Source organism: Corvus hawaiiensis, chromosome 22 (genome assembly GCF_020740725.1).
Source record: "Corvus hawaiiensis isolate bCorHaw1 chromosome 22, bCorHaw1.pri.cur, whole genome shotgun sequence".
Lineage (NCBI taxonomy): Eukaryota > Metazoa > Chordata > Aves > Passeriformes > Corvidae > Corvus > Corvus hawaiiensis.
The window spans coordinates 546499-564619 of NC_063234.1; the positions used below are offsets into that span (position 1 = coordinate 546499).

Here is an 18121-nt window from a genome sequence, read left to right on the forward strand (position 1 = left end):
AGGTGAAACTGCTTAAGTAAAGAAAATCTGCTCACAGAGATGGAAGAATGCCCACCCCAGAACTTCCTCTGGTTTAATTAAATCAGTTAAAGAAATTAATTTTAGACAGGTGTTACTCTGGCTGCACACACATGAAACCTCAGTAGTAGCTACAGAAGCAGAGGTGTAAAGTTGGAAGCAGTCTGTGAAGTGTTAGAAAGGAAAGAGCATGAGGAGATAGACATGACGGAAGGTGAAAAACCAACTGCACAGGATGCTGCACAGAACAGCCTTGCCAAGCAAAGGGACTGAGACATAGGCAAGCAGCCTGGCAAACTGACAGGCATAGAAAGAAAAATAGGCAACAAATAAGCCAGTTGTACTTCTCGATCCTCTGAATCAGCCCTACGCAGCCAATCATCTTCTCACACAGGAGACGCAGTCCTAAAGAAAAGCAAGTATTTCACCTAAACCAGAAAAAAATACAGTGTCACCCTCCCATTCCTCTTGAGGCTGTTCTTGCAGCCAGCGTCATAAAACATCTCTCATTATTTGCACAAACATAGAAGAAACAAAATAAAATCCTGAAGGATGAATTCCTTCAGCAGATGCAGAACAGGAGGGCTCGGTACGAAAGCAGGGTGTTGTTCTAGGAGGCTCGATACTGTGAGTTATCCCTGAGCAGTCCTTGCAAAGCATTTGGGGAGATTTTTAGCCTGAAAGACACTTTACAGAAATAAATTGTAATTGAGTTTTAATAATCTTCCCCTTTTCAGAAAGGGCCTGACAGATGCTGCCTAGTGCTCACTTCTGCCCCATTTCAAATATTTTTACCTTATTTGGATGAAATATATTATTTTTCTAAAGAAAGGAGGTTGGTTGTTTTTTTTTTTTTTTTTCTTTTCCCAAAGAGATGGTTTTGCCTTCGTCCAGCTGGTGCCTTTATTAGGTTAGTGCTTGCTCCCTTTTGGGGATGGGATTGTTTTTTTTTCCTGATCTGGGACAGACCATGCCAGCCCCTCAATCTAAAAGCGTGCAGCTTGTACTGCACAGCAAGTGAAGAAGTCAGGCCCTGATCTCCATCTTCCCTCTTCCCTCTTCCTGCCCCAAAACTCACCCTAAGTACATTTCCACTTTTTTATATTCTTTTTAAGAGTGTAAGTAGTGGTGAGAGCCGCCCTTTCACCAGCATAATACGTGGACACAGCTCCAAAGATGCCTGTCAAGGCTGACTCCTAAGGAAGCAGCATAGTCTGGGGATAAGACAAGAAAAGGGAAAATGAAGAAAGCTGGAAGCTCTCTCCTGTACCCTTAGGTAAATAACTTCCCTTGTTTCACCTTCCAGCACCTCTTTATGTTTCCATCCCTGGAGATCAAGTCTTTCTTTTGCTTTGCACTTGCATAGCACCCAATGGTGTGAGAGGGCTGAAAAACTCACAGCTCAAGCTCATCAGTTTTTGGTATGCAGGGTCACCACCACAAACAATTTGTGCTTAACATAAAGCATCACCACACAGTAAGGGCCTTCCAAAGCTTCCTGTGTCAAAGCCCTTAGCAAACACTTAGTTCTCCACAGCCTGCTGCTGGGCATGAAGGGTTTAATCAAGCATGGAGACCTTGACTTTAACAAAACAGGTTTGCAACAAAATGCTGCTCTGGACCTGCTGCCTGAGCCTTTGTTTTCCCCGAGCACGGCACTGCCCCAGCACAGGAAAAGCAAGGAGCCTCTGTTCCTGCAGCAAGTACTGCAAATGCCAGCTATGGAGTAGACACCACCTGGGCTTTTTCCACAGTCCAACATACACCACACTTTTTTCCACCAGCACACACCAGGATGGACCTTCTGGCAACCCTTCCTCCCCCTCTACCGAACATAAAATAAGAGAGAACAGTTACAAAAGAGCAGTTACTTGCCAGAAGAACCCAAGTTGCAGCAAGGAAAGGCCAGATCCAAGTGTGTGTCTCAGGGCAGGCTGAGGTGCTGGGCAGCTCCTCACTCACACTTGCACAGCCCGGTCCTCAGGGCCAGTGGCCACAGCTGGGTAGTGGCCAGAACAGGGCTGGTGCTCTTGCTCCAGGGCACAGAGTTCATGGGTTTGGGGGCTGTACAAGCTGCAGGACCTTGAACAACATCTGGTTCCCAAAGGCGGCTTTCTCAGAAACTTGTCTGTGTCACAGCTCTGTATCTATCAGCCAGTATTTTTTACCATCGTGTGAAATCCAAGGCACACTTACAAGTAAAATACTTTGCAAAGTCATCCTCTCTCTTCCTTCTGATCCCAAACACTGTTTGGTTACGCCACCAACACACAAAAGACAATAAAAATAAGATTCTTCCTGCTTTTGACAAAGATGCAGATAGGACCAATTTGGCACATCTGAGGGTAAGGAAGGTTGGAGGGAGATGATCAGGAGACATCTCTCTTAACCCTTTCCCCCTTTTGACTAGCCCACACTCCTCTTGCAGCTATTGAAAAGGGAGTTTTTATATTCTCAAATTACTGGGAAGTACCAGTCTGGTATTGTTTCCTCTAGGAGAGGGCACAGGGTCACAGGCATTCACTGAAATGTGTCCAGATGACACCGTCCAGAGGACGCTCCCTTCACCTCTTTTTTTTATATGTTTTTAAGGACCTATAGAAACCATGTTAGGAACCCACTGAACTCAACTCTCTGGTGGGTTATTCTTCTTCCTGTGTAAAATAGAGTAAAAATAGAGTACACAATAAAACAGTCCTTAAATAAGCCGGGTGGTGGGGAACTGCTGCTGCTGTCTCATTCTGCAGATAAAAGGTTCTCTACCTGGTCATCTCTCAGTTAATAGGATGCCATTGTCAGTGCCAACAGGCCAGTGAATAAGCATTTCACAGGGCAGCTGAGCTAAGAAGTTTGTTTCTAGCAAAAAAAGAAGAAAAAAAAATTACAGGTTATTAGTCAGGCTACAAGGACCAAAATCCTCTTCCTACAACTGTTGCTATGCTGGAAAGAGAAGGAACATGACACAGAGGAATAGAACTTGTGACTCATAACAATACCTGCTGGTTAGAAGGTCTGGCTTCTTCCAAATTCTTTGCTGGTGGATTGGATCTCTTCAACAAAATACACAAACGCCCCATCAGTGGCCAGAGGCACAGAGTTACATGTTTTGAGCAACAATGGCCTTGATGGAGTTTTCTGGGATTCATCAGGTTGAAGAAAGGAAAATATTTAGAACTGGTATCATATACAGAAAACCTACAGAATTGGTAAAGGTAGTAAGAAAGAAAACTAACAGACAGAAAAGAGCAGTTAAAGAAAACTGCCTTTTACTCTGCACCAGAAATCCTGAAGTAAATGAATTGAACACTGGCAACATGGAGGAAAAAGGGGGGAAAATGAACCCGCAGGGATGCTTGTACTATAAACCTTGTAAGTCACTCTGCAAGGCACATACCTCAGCAACATATTTTCCACATTTCACCAACTGCTGTTGTCCAGGCACTTTCTATTTTCAAAACCTTCTATGTATATAGAATGTATACAGGCAGGACAATACTTTTTCATCACATCCCTGCGTTGTTGTCTTTTCTTTTCACAAGGATTCCTGACTTGGAGAAATGAAAAGTGTCATCTCTTAAGAAAAGCCTTTCCTTTTAAACATTTTCAAATTTGCCCTGTTTTAGCTAAACGTGACGTTCTCTGTGAACGTTAAACAGTGGAGAGAGAGACTGAGAGGGAGACACACACACACACACACACACTCACTCACTCCTGGGGAAGATATTCATCCATTTAAGGCATGAGAAATCATCACATTCAGCAGCAGGTCTAAATACAGTAATATGAAGGTCCCTTTCGCTCCCCCGAGCAGGAAAATGTCACTGTGTACCAGACACCCAAATACTTGGGAATCAAGTAAATCCCTTATTTTTCAGAGGGGAGCCAAATCCTTCTGTTGAACAATGATGGAACTGTAGTAGCTACAATTTACTTGCTGCACACCATCTCCTTCGATGGTTTCTGGACTGGGATGGCAGGGTTAGACCAGTCATGGGATCCAGCACAGCATTCCCTCCTGGAGATAAGACTGAGGGGCCATGGGATATCTCACATTCTCCCTTCAGCACCTCCTGCTGCTGGCGGAAGGAGCAGGACGCAGCATTATTCCACACCCTGCAGAGCCTCCTGCTGGGAGCAGAGGCACAGAATAACTGCACTGCACTCACCAGGGGCTACATCCATCACAACCTCTGCACCATCAAAGACAACACAGCATTACCACGCTCCTGGAGCTATTTGTAGTGTACCTTACACTGCACTTACACCACTGCCTCCTGCTGATATCGCCTAGGACTGGAGCAGTCCAAAAACCAACCACAAATGGCCTTTGGAAAACATTTTAAAAGGACCAGGTTTCTGTAACCACCCCTTTCCCCTCCCCTGACCACCCTACATGCATATTTCTCCCCAAAATAAGAGCCACAGTAATCCAGTAATAGCCTGGTGTTAAATAGTGGTAACTCATATTTATTACAATTATATACAATCATATTTTATATTTGAAATCTATACATGATCACACAGACGAGCACACTTGCTTGGTGAGGACAGTGAGACTCAGTTGTTACAAGAATTGCTCTGCTAAGATGCCCTGATGCAGTGAATAGTATCACTGGACACCACCAGCTGCAAACACAATGCTGCAAATGAGAGGGTTCAAAATTCACTGGTTTGTGTATGGCCCCAACGGGGCAAAAAAAAGGCTGAACTGCACAAGAAGGGCCAGTGGTTAAACCTCAGAGCTGGAGCTGTTGTCTTTGCTAGAAAGACTGCTTTGCTGAAGCAGGTGCCTGTCACTGGAGAGGTACCATTTATGATCATTTTTCTTCTCATTTAGGGAGAAAAAAAGGCTAAAAACCATTGCAAATATTCAGAATTAACCAACTATTCCAGCATCTGATTTCACCCCACTCATTCATTCATTCATTCATTCAGAGCAGCTATAAATAAAATATATGATGTCAAAAACTGATGTGAGCTTCTTGTCTTTGGAGGAGGAAGGGTAATAACGGGGTTGAGTGGAGTCAACTTCTTCTAAAGCCTTTTACTGGGAAGCAGTCATCAACAAAGCCACCTGTTCTCATGGATTTTACTGTGGCCATGACACCTTGGTCCCTACCAACAGGTCACTGTGATGAATGTAAGCATGTGGGGTGGAAATAACATTCTTTGGACCCCACAGAAGTTTAGTGTTTTTACGTGCTAGGTAGTTTCAGGAATTTGAGGCTTGGCATAAGGTTTGGAAGAGCCAAGACTGAGATCTGGTGAGGAATTTGAGGTTAAAATGTTCAGGTTTGGTTTTGTTTTGTTTTGCAACAGAGTATCAAGTAGTTTGAGAAATAAAACAGAGGGTTATTTTGGGAAACAGAGAACTGGTTTGGGCCTTATGTGGGATTAAAGGCTCATGAAATCAAGGAGCTCAGTACAGACTGGTTTCTGAAATTGGATAGAAGGGCTCTAGGATGCAGCAAGAGGCCGGCTGCTTCTGTAAGAGGGCGTATTCTGTAGCTGTGGTGCATGGTAAGGCGATCGGTCTGCCAGCCTAGCAGTGACCCCAGCTCACGGGAAGAAGGGCTGGGAGGGGAGAAGAAGCCACTGCAAGACTGAAAAGCCCTGTGGTGAAACAGGGCAATCATGTTGTTCACCGAGCAATCATGACCTTGCTCAAGGTCAATCAAGGGAGAATCACTGGAGGGAATGGTAGCTTTTCTCTCCACAAAATGGGAGAGGCACTGGGGACAGTGCAGCAGGCTGGGGAAGATGTGCAGCAGCAGCAGCAGCAGCAGCCAGGGTGTCTTAGTCAATCTCATTCTCATTGCTGGCCCCCTCAGGTCTTCGTAGCTTTTCCACTTGCTCATTAATCTGACCATCCCCTCCTCTCCGGTCCTCAGTCTGGACACCCAGACATTCCTCCTCATCCACATGGCTAACATCATCATCCTCATCATCCTCTTCCTCCTCATCATTCCTTTTGGTTTCCCTTTTCTCCTCCTCACCCTGCACCTCCATCCGCACTTGGCTCGTGACGTCGATGACGGCCTTGGTGCCCTCCTCCGTGCCGAGCAGGTGGCAGCTGACCTTGGAGCCCTCAGGACTGTGGCTCTCCTTCACTGGGGATGAGGTGGTCGACTCGTTGCTGACCGGTGAGATGTCACTGCTGCTGTTGTGGTTGGCAACAACGGGGTTGGAGGGTGAGCTTGGCTTCACTGGGATCTGCCATGATGGGATCTTAGGAGCCGAAGGGGAAGGAGGGAACTGCCTCCTTGGGGAGGAGAAGAGGGGAAGAAAAGGAGAGAAAGGGGCTTTTATTATAAATACTGAGGGGTTATCATTAGAGAGAATGGCATTTGCACTACGGAAGTCATGTAAAGCAAGACTGAAACTGCAAGTCTCATTGCCATAAATGAGCAAAACCAAGGCCACTTCACTTCTCCAGAGAGATTCTCAAAGTGCTTTACAAGCTCCCAGCAATCGAGCCTGTACACAAGGAAAATATCCCAGCTGGGCAGTCTGAAGCACTAAAATGATCTGATTTTGCCAATTTCACTAAGTAAGCTAGCACTCAGGAATGCTGCCTATGAAAAGACAAAGGTGTCCCTTTATAAGACAATCACTAATTAATTGGTACAGAAAATTCCCACTGGAGCAAGAAGTCAGACACACCAGGTGCCTGAGCCAAGGAATTTCACCACCTGGCTCTCACCTCAATAGTGATACACCACTTGCATTCTGGCTCATTGCAATCCAGAGCCTTTCTCCCAGTCCCAGCATGCACTTTACATGTTTGGGCCAGGCCTGGCTGCCACAAACTGGTTCAGCTTCTCTGACTTGAATGGAGTCATACCAGCTCGCACCAGCTGAAAAGCTGGCCCCAAGTCCTTTCCAGGTTTTAAGGATATGGCAGTAGCAGGCTAATGCCCAGTACTAATAGGAGATCCCAAGTGCCAAACAGGACAAATATAAATGCAAGGGGAGCACTGGTGCCCTCAGAGAGTCATCCATCATGAAGGGCAAAGAACAAAAGCATGTCTGGTGTAGTACTCCCATGCATCCTTGCCTGTGTATGTGAAAAGCGGGAGTATGAAGAGGTGTCAGATCAAAGTCTGAAAAGGCTATGTGCCAGGGGGTCCTCATGCCCCTCAGGGGAGCTGGCAAGTGCCACGAACAAGAGCAGAGCAGAGCAAAGCTGGCTGCTCTCCTGCACCAAGTGCTCACACTCGGCACTGCCTTCTCTTAGACTGAAGTGGGAACAGGAGCAGCTCTCACCTCCCTCCTGCTGCTGCCACCAGCAGCCACCACAGAACTGGGCTGATCTCACCCCATCCCCTGTGAGTGCAGGATGCTGATGTCTGCACTATTCAACGACTATCATAAATGCAACCAACTAATTCAATCTGGAGACAATCACAGAATATTCTGAATTGGAAGGGACCCCCAAGGACCACTGAGTCCAACTCTTAAGTGAGTGGCCCACACAGAGCTTGAGCCCACAACCTTGGCACTATTAGCACCATGCTCCAAGCAACCAAGCTAATCTCAGTGGTTTTCCTGGCTCCAATGCTGCTGCTGCTTCCTCACTGCAGAAACATTTGTCTTTTTATTAAAAAACAAGCCCCTAAAAAGTTTTCTTTTTTCCCAAAAAGCACTTTTCCCCCAAAAAGCACTTTTCCCCCAGTTACAGCCTTCCCACTGCTGCAAAGGTGTCATTAAGTAATGCTCTCTCCCCACAGAGAGGCCAGTATGACCCAGCTTAACAGACGGTAACTTAATATGTGTCCTCAATCCTTCAAAGCTTCCTACTGCAACTCCTTCTCCTGCAAGAATTTAAAAGGATATTGACGGCAACACACTTTTCAGACTTCTGAAAAGCCCGCTTGCTCAGATCCAGGACACACCTAGTCCAATCTTAGACTGACCTTTGAAGTCCGTCTCTTAGGAAACATTGAGAAGTCTTAGTTACATGTAGAAGGAGACAAGGGAGCCCTATCCAAATGACGGGATCAATAGCTGGAAGCCAGATAAACTCTTAATTACTTGGGAAAAAAGAATTTTCTCAAGAACTGAGATCTGATCCCTGTTCTTATGACTGTCCCACAGGCTGGGATTTCTTTCACCTCATTTCAGACATCTGCTACAGTATAAGAGGTTGATACCTGAGCTGATTAAGAGGAACAAGCTCTGCTGTGGCACAATTCTTTTCATCCTGGTTATGCCCTGACCATGAGTAAGGCAGCTGAACTGCATCCAGAAGTGACTTTCTAAAACAGAATACAGGTGCAGATGCAGTCAATTCCTCAAACTAGGTGAGAGGCATCCTGACTGTGGGGGAAGTGCAAACAAACAAAAAGGAAAAATCTTATCAATTCCCTAATGCACTCTGTGATTTAAGGCCAGTTTGAAAACAATTTTGAGACCTGCAAATAGAAAGTGATAGCGGAGTGCAAAATGGTACTATTAAAATAGCAGTAACAGGATATAGAGGTAGTTCCTGTTCGAAATGCCCTTCCTCTCCATGACTGAGGGAATCCCAGAAAGCAGCCCTTTCCCCACAACAGTCTGCTCACATATTGCATCCATACCGGTTCAGGAGAAGTCCTTTTAAAGAGTAGATCTCAGATTTCAATTCATTGATATTCTGCGACTCCAGAATCCAATTGGTGGAAGTTGTGGCCTAGAACATGAAAAACAAGACATAAAGATCAATGTCTGAACTGGAAGATAATTCACCAATGTCACTTTTTCCTATGTTGTTCTGCTCCCATCTGGGAATTTTGAGTCCTGTGGATAACATACATAACCTCTATCACTTAAAATCTCTCAGACCTGAGCAAAACAACTTCCACAATAAGAAGTACTTGAACAGATCCTCATGATGACCAGAAATAATAATTGTCTCAAGGTGCCAGGACTATTCAATATTTGCTTTGTGTTTGGGAGACTAATTAATCTTGTCTCCAATCTTGCCTCCCATGCACAACCATTGCTAAAACATCTCAAGGGGCCATTTCTTTTTTCAGGAGGCCAGCACTTGTGAGAATTCAGGCACAGCTGGGCCCACATTGGATGTTTTCCACCAACATATCAGACAGAGAACAATACACAGAGAGATAAACCAAATCACTTGGCACTGACCTAGTGAATGATTTCTAGAGAAGAACTAGAACTAGGATCCGGAAAAGCAGTGGGAGTTGCACTGAATCAGGTCCTTTACTCCTTTCTGAGACTGAACTTAGCTAAGACAACAGATTCGAATACTATATATTAACAACTACTTTAAAACCATTTTCTCATTTCTCCTAAATCACAAAAGAAAGAATCCATTATCTGCACTCTGTGGTGTTTAGAGGTGGGCTGATAAATACATACTTGAAAGCAGCAAAAATATTCCCTACTTGATCTGAAGAATTAGATCTGTGCTTGAGTTACCAGGTCGTATCTCCAGAAGCAGCTGGACTAGGCACTGTCTCTTGGATATTTCAAGGCAATGGATCCAGTTTTGTGGGGAAAGACGATAAGTAACTCATGGAAGCCTAGTATAGCTGCTGTCAGAATTGCATCAGAATTGCCATGGGATATCAGGCAGAAATTAGAGTAAGTAACTGAGGATAACATGCTGCAGACAATACTTTTGGCACTCTTTCTTTTAACCCTTTTGGGAACGTGAGAAATGGGAGTTTTCTAAACACAGATCATGGTCTATGGTTATCCCATCCTTTTCCTCCAGTAATTCCTGTAGCCATGAGACCAAATAATACTCATGCCTGGCATGAGTAATTTCTGCTAAAAGCCATTAGAAACAAACACATTGGTGAGTATCACTGCAGAGATAGTTCTAATAAATTCCCCACCAAATGAAGCCAGAACCGGAATAACACAAAACTCCTCCTCAGCAGTTCTCACTAGATGTAGCCAGAACTGCTTGTTCCTACTTACTCTTAAACAGTCTTGAGCTACTGCTGAGTAACCCCACAGCCAGCACTGCTCACAGTGACTTCTGGGCTTCAAACCCAAAGAGCTGGGCGAGGCTCAGGCTGTAGTAGCTGTGTTATACACAGATGTGTTCCCTCAGGATTCACACTCCCAGCCCTCAGACAGCAAGAATCCAGGAGCCACTGTTCTGGCTTTCTAAGACCTTGAAAGCTACAGCAGCACATTAACAAGGGAGTGATTTCCACTCACTGGCCTGCAAAGGACTCAAATTTCCAAAACACATATGGTGCCAGATGCCTAGGATTTAGAAATAAAATCTGACATCTGGGGCTTTTTAGCCAGTCTCTTTAAAAACAGTTGTAGAAAATTCAAGCCTTGAATTTTTATGTACGTTTTTTAATTACTTAAAGTCGCTCTTTTTAATTTTTTACAGCATGCCAGTAGGAGTTTGAAAAGCAGATATAAAAACTTACATTGCAGCTGAGAAAACACAGCTTTTATTCTTTGGTTTGTGGGGTTGCCCAAGTTTTTCTTTGTACACATGAGGTTTAGATATCATAACAATGTGTGCTACCATTTCAGTGCGGGGGGTAGAGAGGGGGGAAGGAAAACTTCTTCAAGACTCTCTAAACCACCAAGACTTATGGCCTTTTTCCTTCTTAAAGCTCAACATGTGTTCTTAATCTTAACACTTAAGACCTGAAAACAGTTTTCCAATTTCCGGACTGGCTCCAGGCCACTGTCAGGCCACAGTTCCCAAGTAAAATTGAAGCAGAGTGTTGTGACCATAAACTGACTTTCATGGTTGCATTTACAGCTGTGCCACTGAGGGATTCCTCCTGTACAGTGTGCACAGCACAGAGTCAGCTGTGGCCCACCAGTTACACACCATCAAAGCATCTGCATGAGATTAAAGTGTGGTAAGGGGAGAAGACAACTGTTCCTGCTGCAGGTAAAGGGCTGTAAGCATTGCCTAAAGGATTTCACAGGAAAATCTCCCTGTACAGAGAATACCACAAGATAACTGTGAACAATCTTGGCCTTGAACAATCCCAAGTCATCGAGTCAAAGGAAGACTTCATCTCCATGTGACTGCTCCACATTCACCCCACCTCACACGTCAACACTTACTCACTGATAGAATGCTTGGGCCAATGGTTGCAAAGTACTTTGGAGTAAAGCACTAATTCTCATTGACAGAAAGAAAATCAATTTTGGTTAAAAGTGGGTACTTTATTTACACATGTAACAACACAAACTAGTCAGAATTGATGGCTTTATTGCCAAGGTCAAGTCAAGAGTCAAGGGGAATGGGTCACTGTGTGTCATTAACAGGGCTGTAATGGGGCCACCTGTTACACTCAGCTGACCAAAGTCGTTGAAACAAGAACCCAAATAGTAAGAATGTTTGGCCATTACCTGGACCTGAACAAGTGACTTACATACAGTCCTTCAAGTATCTGCTTGGCTGAACATGATGTACAGAGTACAGGAGAAATACAAACTGGTAAAATTACATACACAAAAAAAATTCTCTGCACAACTGGTCTTTGCCTCTTTTGGTCAGTGGACTAAATCCACAACAATTTCATCTCAAGTGCAGCGCAGAAGGTATGGAGCCAAGAACAGGTCTGAGGCCTCAGACACATGAGCTTCATCCAAAACTACCCAGTAAAGCCCTCTCCAAAATCAGATGTATTTCAGTGAGTATGCAACTCATATCCAGTGCTCTAACTACACCACCCATGAAGAAGTCAGATGCAGAGAAACTGTTTGGGGATATGGCAGAGCTGATGGCTGGGTTGTGAACCCAATAGGTGCTCTCCACATGCCCACAAAAGAAGCCATGCATGTTCCAAAACTGATGATGCTCTAAAGGTGAAGAGTTGGAAGCTGGTACCTTGGAAGCAGCCAGTTCTTGGGTGAGCTCTTGGATTTTCTGTTGCTGCTGGATTAGCAGCTCCTGGACAGCTGCTAAGGTTGTCTGTAACTGAGTCACTGTAAGGGAAAAAGCAGAAGAGTTAAACTGAGATACATCCACACTTACACACTCACACACGCTTTTCCTGCTGTCTAGCTACAAAGATGCCTCTATTCCTACTATATTTAATTTATCTATGCCCGCCTGCTCACTTTAATCCATATGATTTATTTGCACTATGGGTAATCTACCTGCACTGCATCTAACCTCCAGTATTTCTAGTTTATCTTTCCATTGTATAGATGTCTATAGACCACAGTATATCCGTCTAAAACCTCTCCCTTTTAATTATATTGGTTTATGATTTGTACATCTCCCTGAACTTACACAATGTTTGTATCATTTATCTATCTCGGGGCTCTTGCAGGCAAACACTGGGGCTAGCTAGCTCCAGTCTGGGAAGAGGCTGCTCTCAGGGTTGACCTTAGGGTATCATGAGAAATGAAAGATGCTTTTCCTCTCACCCTTCAATGAAAAGTGTAATTAGCATCCTCCCATTCTCAACCTACCAGCTCCTTCAACCCCAGTATCTTTAATAAACTTACTGCTGAAAATCATAATTTTTTTCATCCCAACTGAATATACTTTGCACTTTTCCCCTTTTTTTCCAAGAGAGCATCCTGTATTCCCTTCCTACACCCCAGCAAACACGGAAGAACTTCTGCTGGACTCCAACTTCAGCTGTAGAACTTTTTCTACTTTGGCACTTTATCCAAAGCTTCCAGGCAGTAAACAAGCTGATAAAATAAATAAAATTAAAAACTCTATTGGTGTGACAGGTAACAGCTAATCCAGACCGTCATTAGGGCATCGGGTAATGAACAGACACCCTATAGAGTCAATAACAGAGAAGGTGGCTAAGGTCAGGGAGGCACAGTAATTACAGACTCTCCTGACCCTCCCTTGGATTTTCAGATGGAAGGTGGGGAGAAACCACCAAAAAAAAAAGCCGCTGAAAATATCAGAGAAGCAGAAATTAAAAATGAACTTTACAGCCCTCCAAAAGGCTGTCATTTTATTCCCCTTATTAATATTCTGAGGTTGGGAGCCTTTCCGTAAAAACATAATTAATTGAGGCCGTGCCGACAGTAAACAAGCAATTTCAAATTAAACCGAAATGACGGCGGCTTCATTTGCAAATGTGAACAGATTCTCAGAGCAGATAAATGAAGTCACCACATAAAGTGGAGATGGAGGGAAAGAAAAGGGTGGGGGTCTTGGCAGAATGGAGGATAGAGGGAGAAAAGCTTTGAGGGGTGAATTGATGGAGTCATTAATCTTTACCTGTCTGTGTCACACTGCCACTCATCTCAGAAATGTTTGACTCAATCCTCTGAAGTTGTTTCCTGTCTTCTTTGCCTCCCATGATGAGAGGGACCAGGTATTTCTGCATGGAGTACAGAAACTTTTTCAGGAAATAGGGATGTGCAAAGCGCTATTTCTAATCTACCTGAAACATCCTCAAATCCCACCCCTCAAATCTCAGCCTTTATCACAGAGCCAGTGATCATTTATCCACACATCTGGCTGAGAAAAGAAATTCCCTGTATAGTAGCTGGTAAAAGAAGAGGAGTTTTGTGTTTACATTTGTCAGGGTGCTGAAAACCAGTTCCTAAGTCTGGACACAGCCATGAAATCTGCCTCATTCCGCCCTTGCAGAGTGTGGACTGGATATAATAGGTCACAACTCTCCTCTAGCTAGCATGGAACCTTCTGCAGCCTCATCCTAGGAACGGAATATGCTTCAACAAGAGCATACACAATGGAAATTACCTTATTTCCAGTAGTTTGAGATTCACAGCTGAAAACTAGTTTGCTTGCCACTTTTTGACTCTGCATTTTCATGTTAAGTGTCTACATTTATCAAATATACCAATAGCAGTGCCAGTCAGAACAGAGATGCTTCACCAGCTTGGAAGCAACATGATCATTTGGACACAAGCAGCATAACATGTTTCTCTCAGAGTACAGTGTAGGAGTAGCAAGAGACATATTACCTTGTAGAGCTGGTGGAATCCAAAGGCAATTCCTGCCATTATGATAGCCAAAGCACCATAATCTCGCCATCTGGAGCCAGGGGGACCTAAAGGTCAGAATCAAGAAATAATCATAGTCAGAACTGCAGGTGACAACATTTTTGTACATCCATTTTATCAGAGAAAAGAGCAATGATTAACACACAGTGTGCAAGCCCTTGGCTGAGGACACTTAAACATTTGGCCAGACCTGTGGCATTGACACTGGCCTTGTAGTGTCACAGGGAGAGAAACCAGAGCAGCAATTAAAAAGGGTCCATCAAGCTGTTTTGACCTACTCTTTCCTTGCAGAAGGCACTCTGAACCCAGGCAACTGTCTCTGGGGCTGGTACTAGGTAAGGTTAACTCCTTACCTGAATACCTACTGTTCTCCACTATCATAGTTTCTGTAAATGGGGACAGAGCCAGAGACCCAGACGAGTGCAGGAGAAAGGAAAGAAGGGAGTGTTTTAAGAAAGAAGATAAATCTGTCAGGGCAATAAATGAGTTTATGAAAACTGTGTCAGCAATTACGGACCACTTCAATGAGGAAGGATCCAGTGTCTTTCAAGCTTAAATTACAAATAGGGACCAAAGCACACATAAAGAGCAGAGAGAAAATATGCAATGAAATATCTACAGAGAGAGGTAAAGAAGTAGATTAAAGCTTGAGATATTCAACATACAATTCTGCACAGAAGCTTAGAGGCTCCACAAAGGAAAGCAAAGATATGGTATGCCCTGCTCCTTTTAGCAGAATCAGAAGATACCTGTAGTTTTCCACCAGCCTTATCCTGTCACCTCCCTCGCAGTTCCCTGAATGAACCTTGTACTGCCCCCGGTTTTCTTTAATAATAAAGAGGATGCAGAATGATCTTGCCTAAAGTTCAGTGGCAGGATGTGGGCAGAACTGACGAGATGGGAGACTGGTGTGGTCTCCAAATCTACGTGTGACTACATTGTCTCATAAATGCATTATGTTCTCCAAAGTCTCAATTTAGGTATTCAAAAGGAGGCTTAACTGGCTGAAATGGGTGGCCGCTGGTCTCCTCTCTGCTTTGCTCAGCTATTGCCATTTTGCTTGTTGCTGAATTCTTCTACAGGCATTTCATCCCAAGAGTTCCCCTAATTCTAGCCCTTAGGGTCCAGAGTATTTGGGTCTGACTCCCAAATACTGGCACTCAGAGCTTCTTGCTACATTTTAGGACACAGCTCCTGAAATTATCCTCTGGCTAGAAATCTGAACAAATTAAGGCATCTCTGTCAGAACTGGTGAATAGTGTCACCAGGAGTATTTTGGGTTGCTGCAGTTGCAGTTTTGGAGCTTAGGCACATGATCAAATTATCATAACTTTTTAACTTAATGAGTTAACACACGTCAGCTAAGCTGCAGTAACTGGCTGTGTACATGTCAGGATTTAAAATGATCTCTCGCTAATCTTGCTGCAAACCGCAGCCATCTATCCCACTTTCCCCTCTGTGCTGTGCCCCCACTGTCACTTCTGGTATCTGAAGTCTCTTGGTTGTCCAGTCCTCTCCCCTAAACTTCTGACTAAAAATATCCTTCTATGACAATATGATTTGTTCCAGGCTGAGCTGCTGTTGTACAGGGTTAATTCTCTCAGGGGCCTGTGAATCCTGCCCATGGCTGTCCTTGATGGGCTGTCCCAAACTCCCTCCCAGCTCCACTGACCTCTGAGCAGGAAGGAGACACACCTGTAGGAATCCATCTGCTTTGCCCTTTCACCTCACTCATCTCTCCCTCCATTCCTGTAATGCTTGAGCTAAGAACATTTTATTGCCCCCTGGTTTTCATTATTAATGAAAAGGGACCAGAATGATCTTTCCTAAAGTTCAGAGAGTCTATAAAGACAAGAAGCTGAAATGCCATTTTACTCATTTTAGAGATGTGTGAAATCTGTCTTGTGACAAAAAAAAAAAAGTGAGGGGGGTGGAGAGAAGAAGTGAGTGAGTGAGGGACGCAGTAAAGGCTCTGCACTGACCACAGCAACTTCACGATGTTACAAAGAATGTCACAGTCACTGCCTAAAATACACTCAACCTTTCTTTTTGTCTGCAATTCTCTAATCTAAAGCGTGAAGACGTGAAAAGGGGTTTAGGAGTTTTTCTGTTTTAAGCTCCATGCTCACACTGACTGTGCATATTCTCAATTTCTCCACTTGTAAAACAAATGAAGTCCAGATAAAGTGAAAAAGCACTGACAGCCCAGTTACTTCAGGCACTGCAAAAGTACCAAACCATTCTACTGAGAGGCCTTCAAAAGTCAAATGGAAGGGACACAGACATTTTCTCCAGGTATATGTCTGTGTTTTCACTAAGTATATTTAATTTCCACAGCAGTCACTGTAAATCACATTTCCAGAGTAAACACCTACTATTTTTAAGATCCCCATTCACCTAAGAATTAACTTTCCTAACAGCGACTAATTAGGCCTTGTGCATCCAACTTAAGGTCAGCTTCACTAGTATGTGTATCCACTTCTAAAACTGTAGAAACTGATGCTGGAAGAGGTGAATTTCCAAAAGAAAACAGTGAATCCATGGAAATATGTTGGGGAAAAAAAAAAGAGTTTGGATTCTAGTTACCCTTTTTAAGTGTAAGAGGAAACAGTCTGTATTTTACAGACTTGTGCATAATGAAGACACAGGGATGTGAAAAGAAGATCCAAATGGCAAGAAAAAAGTCACTGGAGCTGATTTTTAAGCAGGTGTAAAATCTGCACAAACCCCCATAAATGGAGCCCATAAATACCGTGGGGAACAACACAGACAATACCTGGATGGTAAGCATGCAGCTTTGCACACCTCGCTCAGAAACTCCCCTGAGTTTGCTCGTAATTATATGGGTTAGAAAGGTAAAAAAAAAAAAATCAACAAATTAATCATTTAAGTATTTAAAGTCAGATTTTTGTCCTCAGTGCTGAATTAGTGTATTTCATAACACCAATAGCAGACAGCCCTGTTTTTTTACTGGGGGTTCATTTTAGAGCATGTTTAAACTAGTCAGATTGAGTGATGCTTCCAGCAACTAATCGCATGTCAAATAAAAGATATTTTATGTAATAAATTACTGCTACAAGTAATTCAAATGTCATTTATCAGTTTTATTATCAGTCAGGCAAAGTCTTGTTTCTCTATATTAATCAAATTCAAGCTTTCTTTAAGCTTTTTTTTTAAGCAGTTTTGACACCTCTTGGCAAAAGTACAAACTAGAGGGAAGGAATTACTCCTCCAGAACAAGAGGAGAAGTAGTAGAGATGGCATTGACCTAAAATACTAGAAATTTAATTATTGTCTCTTCCCCAAAAAAGTTTTTATACTTTCTCTTCAACCAAACCCAGAAGCGGTTCAGCATACAAGACCTATGCTACTCTAAAGGCTTACAAGTGTGCTTTTTTCTTGTTAACTCTTCAAGAATTAGGAAGTATTTATACAAATTACAGGTACTTCCAATAAAACATTAGAACATTAAGTTCAATTGTACAAAAGGAAGTATTTAAGCGGTATGAATTTAAGAAACAGAACAGACTGGTGGCAACAGCAGGAGATCCCTGTTGCTTGAAAGGAAGCAAATTCAAAAGGGGTACACAGGATTTATTGCTGCAACTCACAGGAGTGGGCATCTTACACTGGCATTACTAGCAAGATCATCAGCTTGGCTGTTTGCTTCATTCCTGCTGAAGAAATGCTTGAGATGGTTCTGAACCATCCTGAACTTCTGTACTTGTAACCCAGAGTTTTAATGCAATTTTTAAACATGAAGCGGCAACACCTTGTGGGAAGAGGGTGCAGAGAGAAATTAGATTTTTTAAAATGCAAGCCTCTGCTTTTCAGCACAAAGCCCTCCTCATTTTGTGTTTTGTGTAGAGGTGTCAAAACTGCTCAAAAAAAAAAGCTTAAAAAAACCCAAAAATATCAAACACAAAGTGGTTCACAGTCTTCAAGTCCTAAGCTCAAGCAGATCCGATATTGCTTCACAAGAAACTCAATGTCTCCTTTGGAGAAGGCAAATACAGCTTGCAGTCTTTTTCAATATAAGCTCTTCAACATGAGTTGTTCCCATTGACAAATCAGTGTACAGACTGAGCAGCCTCTCTATCTCACTAGCCCTTTAGATATTCTTTCAAACTTCAAATCTTGCAGCATTCCAGCTCAG

At 43.3% G+C, this 18121-nt stretch overlaps 1 protein-coding gene across 1 annotated transcript in view; it reads right to left on the reverse strand.

Moving 5' to 3' along the window:
• Positions 1-4464: 4464 nt before the first annotated feature.
• The window catches only part of PEX14 (peroxisomal biogenesis factor 14), a 71128-nt gene continuing 57471 nt past the window's right edge, over positions 4465-18121 (reverse strand). Inside the window, exons 5-9 of the mRNA XM_048326073.1 lie at positions 13927-14012; positions 13214-13316; positions 11849-11946; positions 8598-8689; positions 4465-6280 (exon numbers count right to left, since the gene is read on the reverse strand). Coding sequence (XP_048182030.1) covers positions 5815-6280; positions 8598-8689; positions 11849-11946; positions 13214-13316; positions 13927-14012 — 845 coding nt within the window. The 3' untranslated portion in view covers positions 4465-5814. The remainder of the gene's footprint in view (positions 6281-8597; positions 8690-11848; positions 11947-13213; positions 13317-13926; positions 14013-18121) is intronic.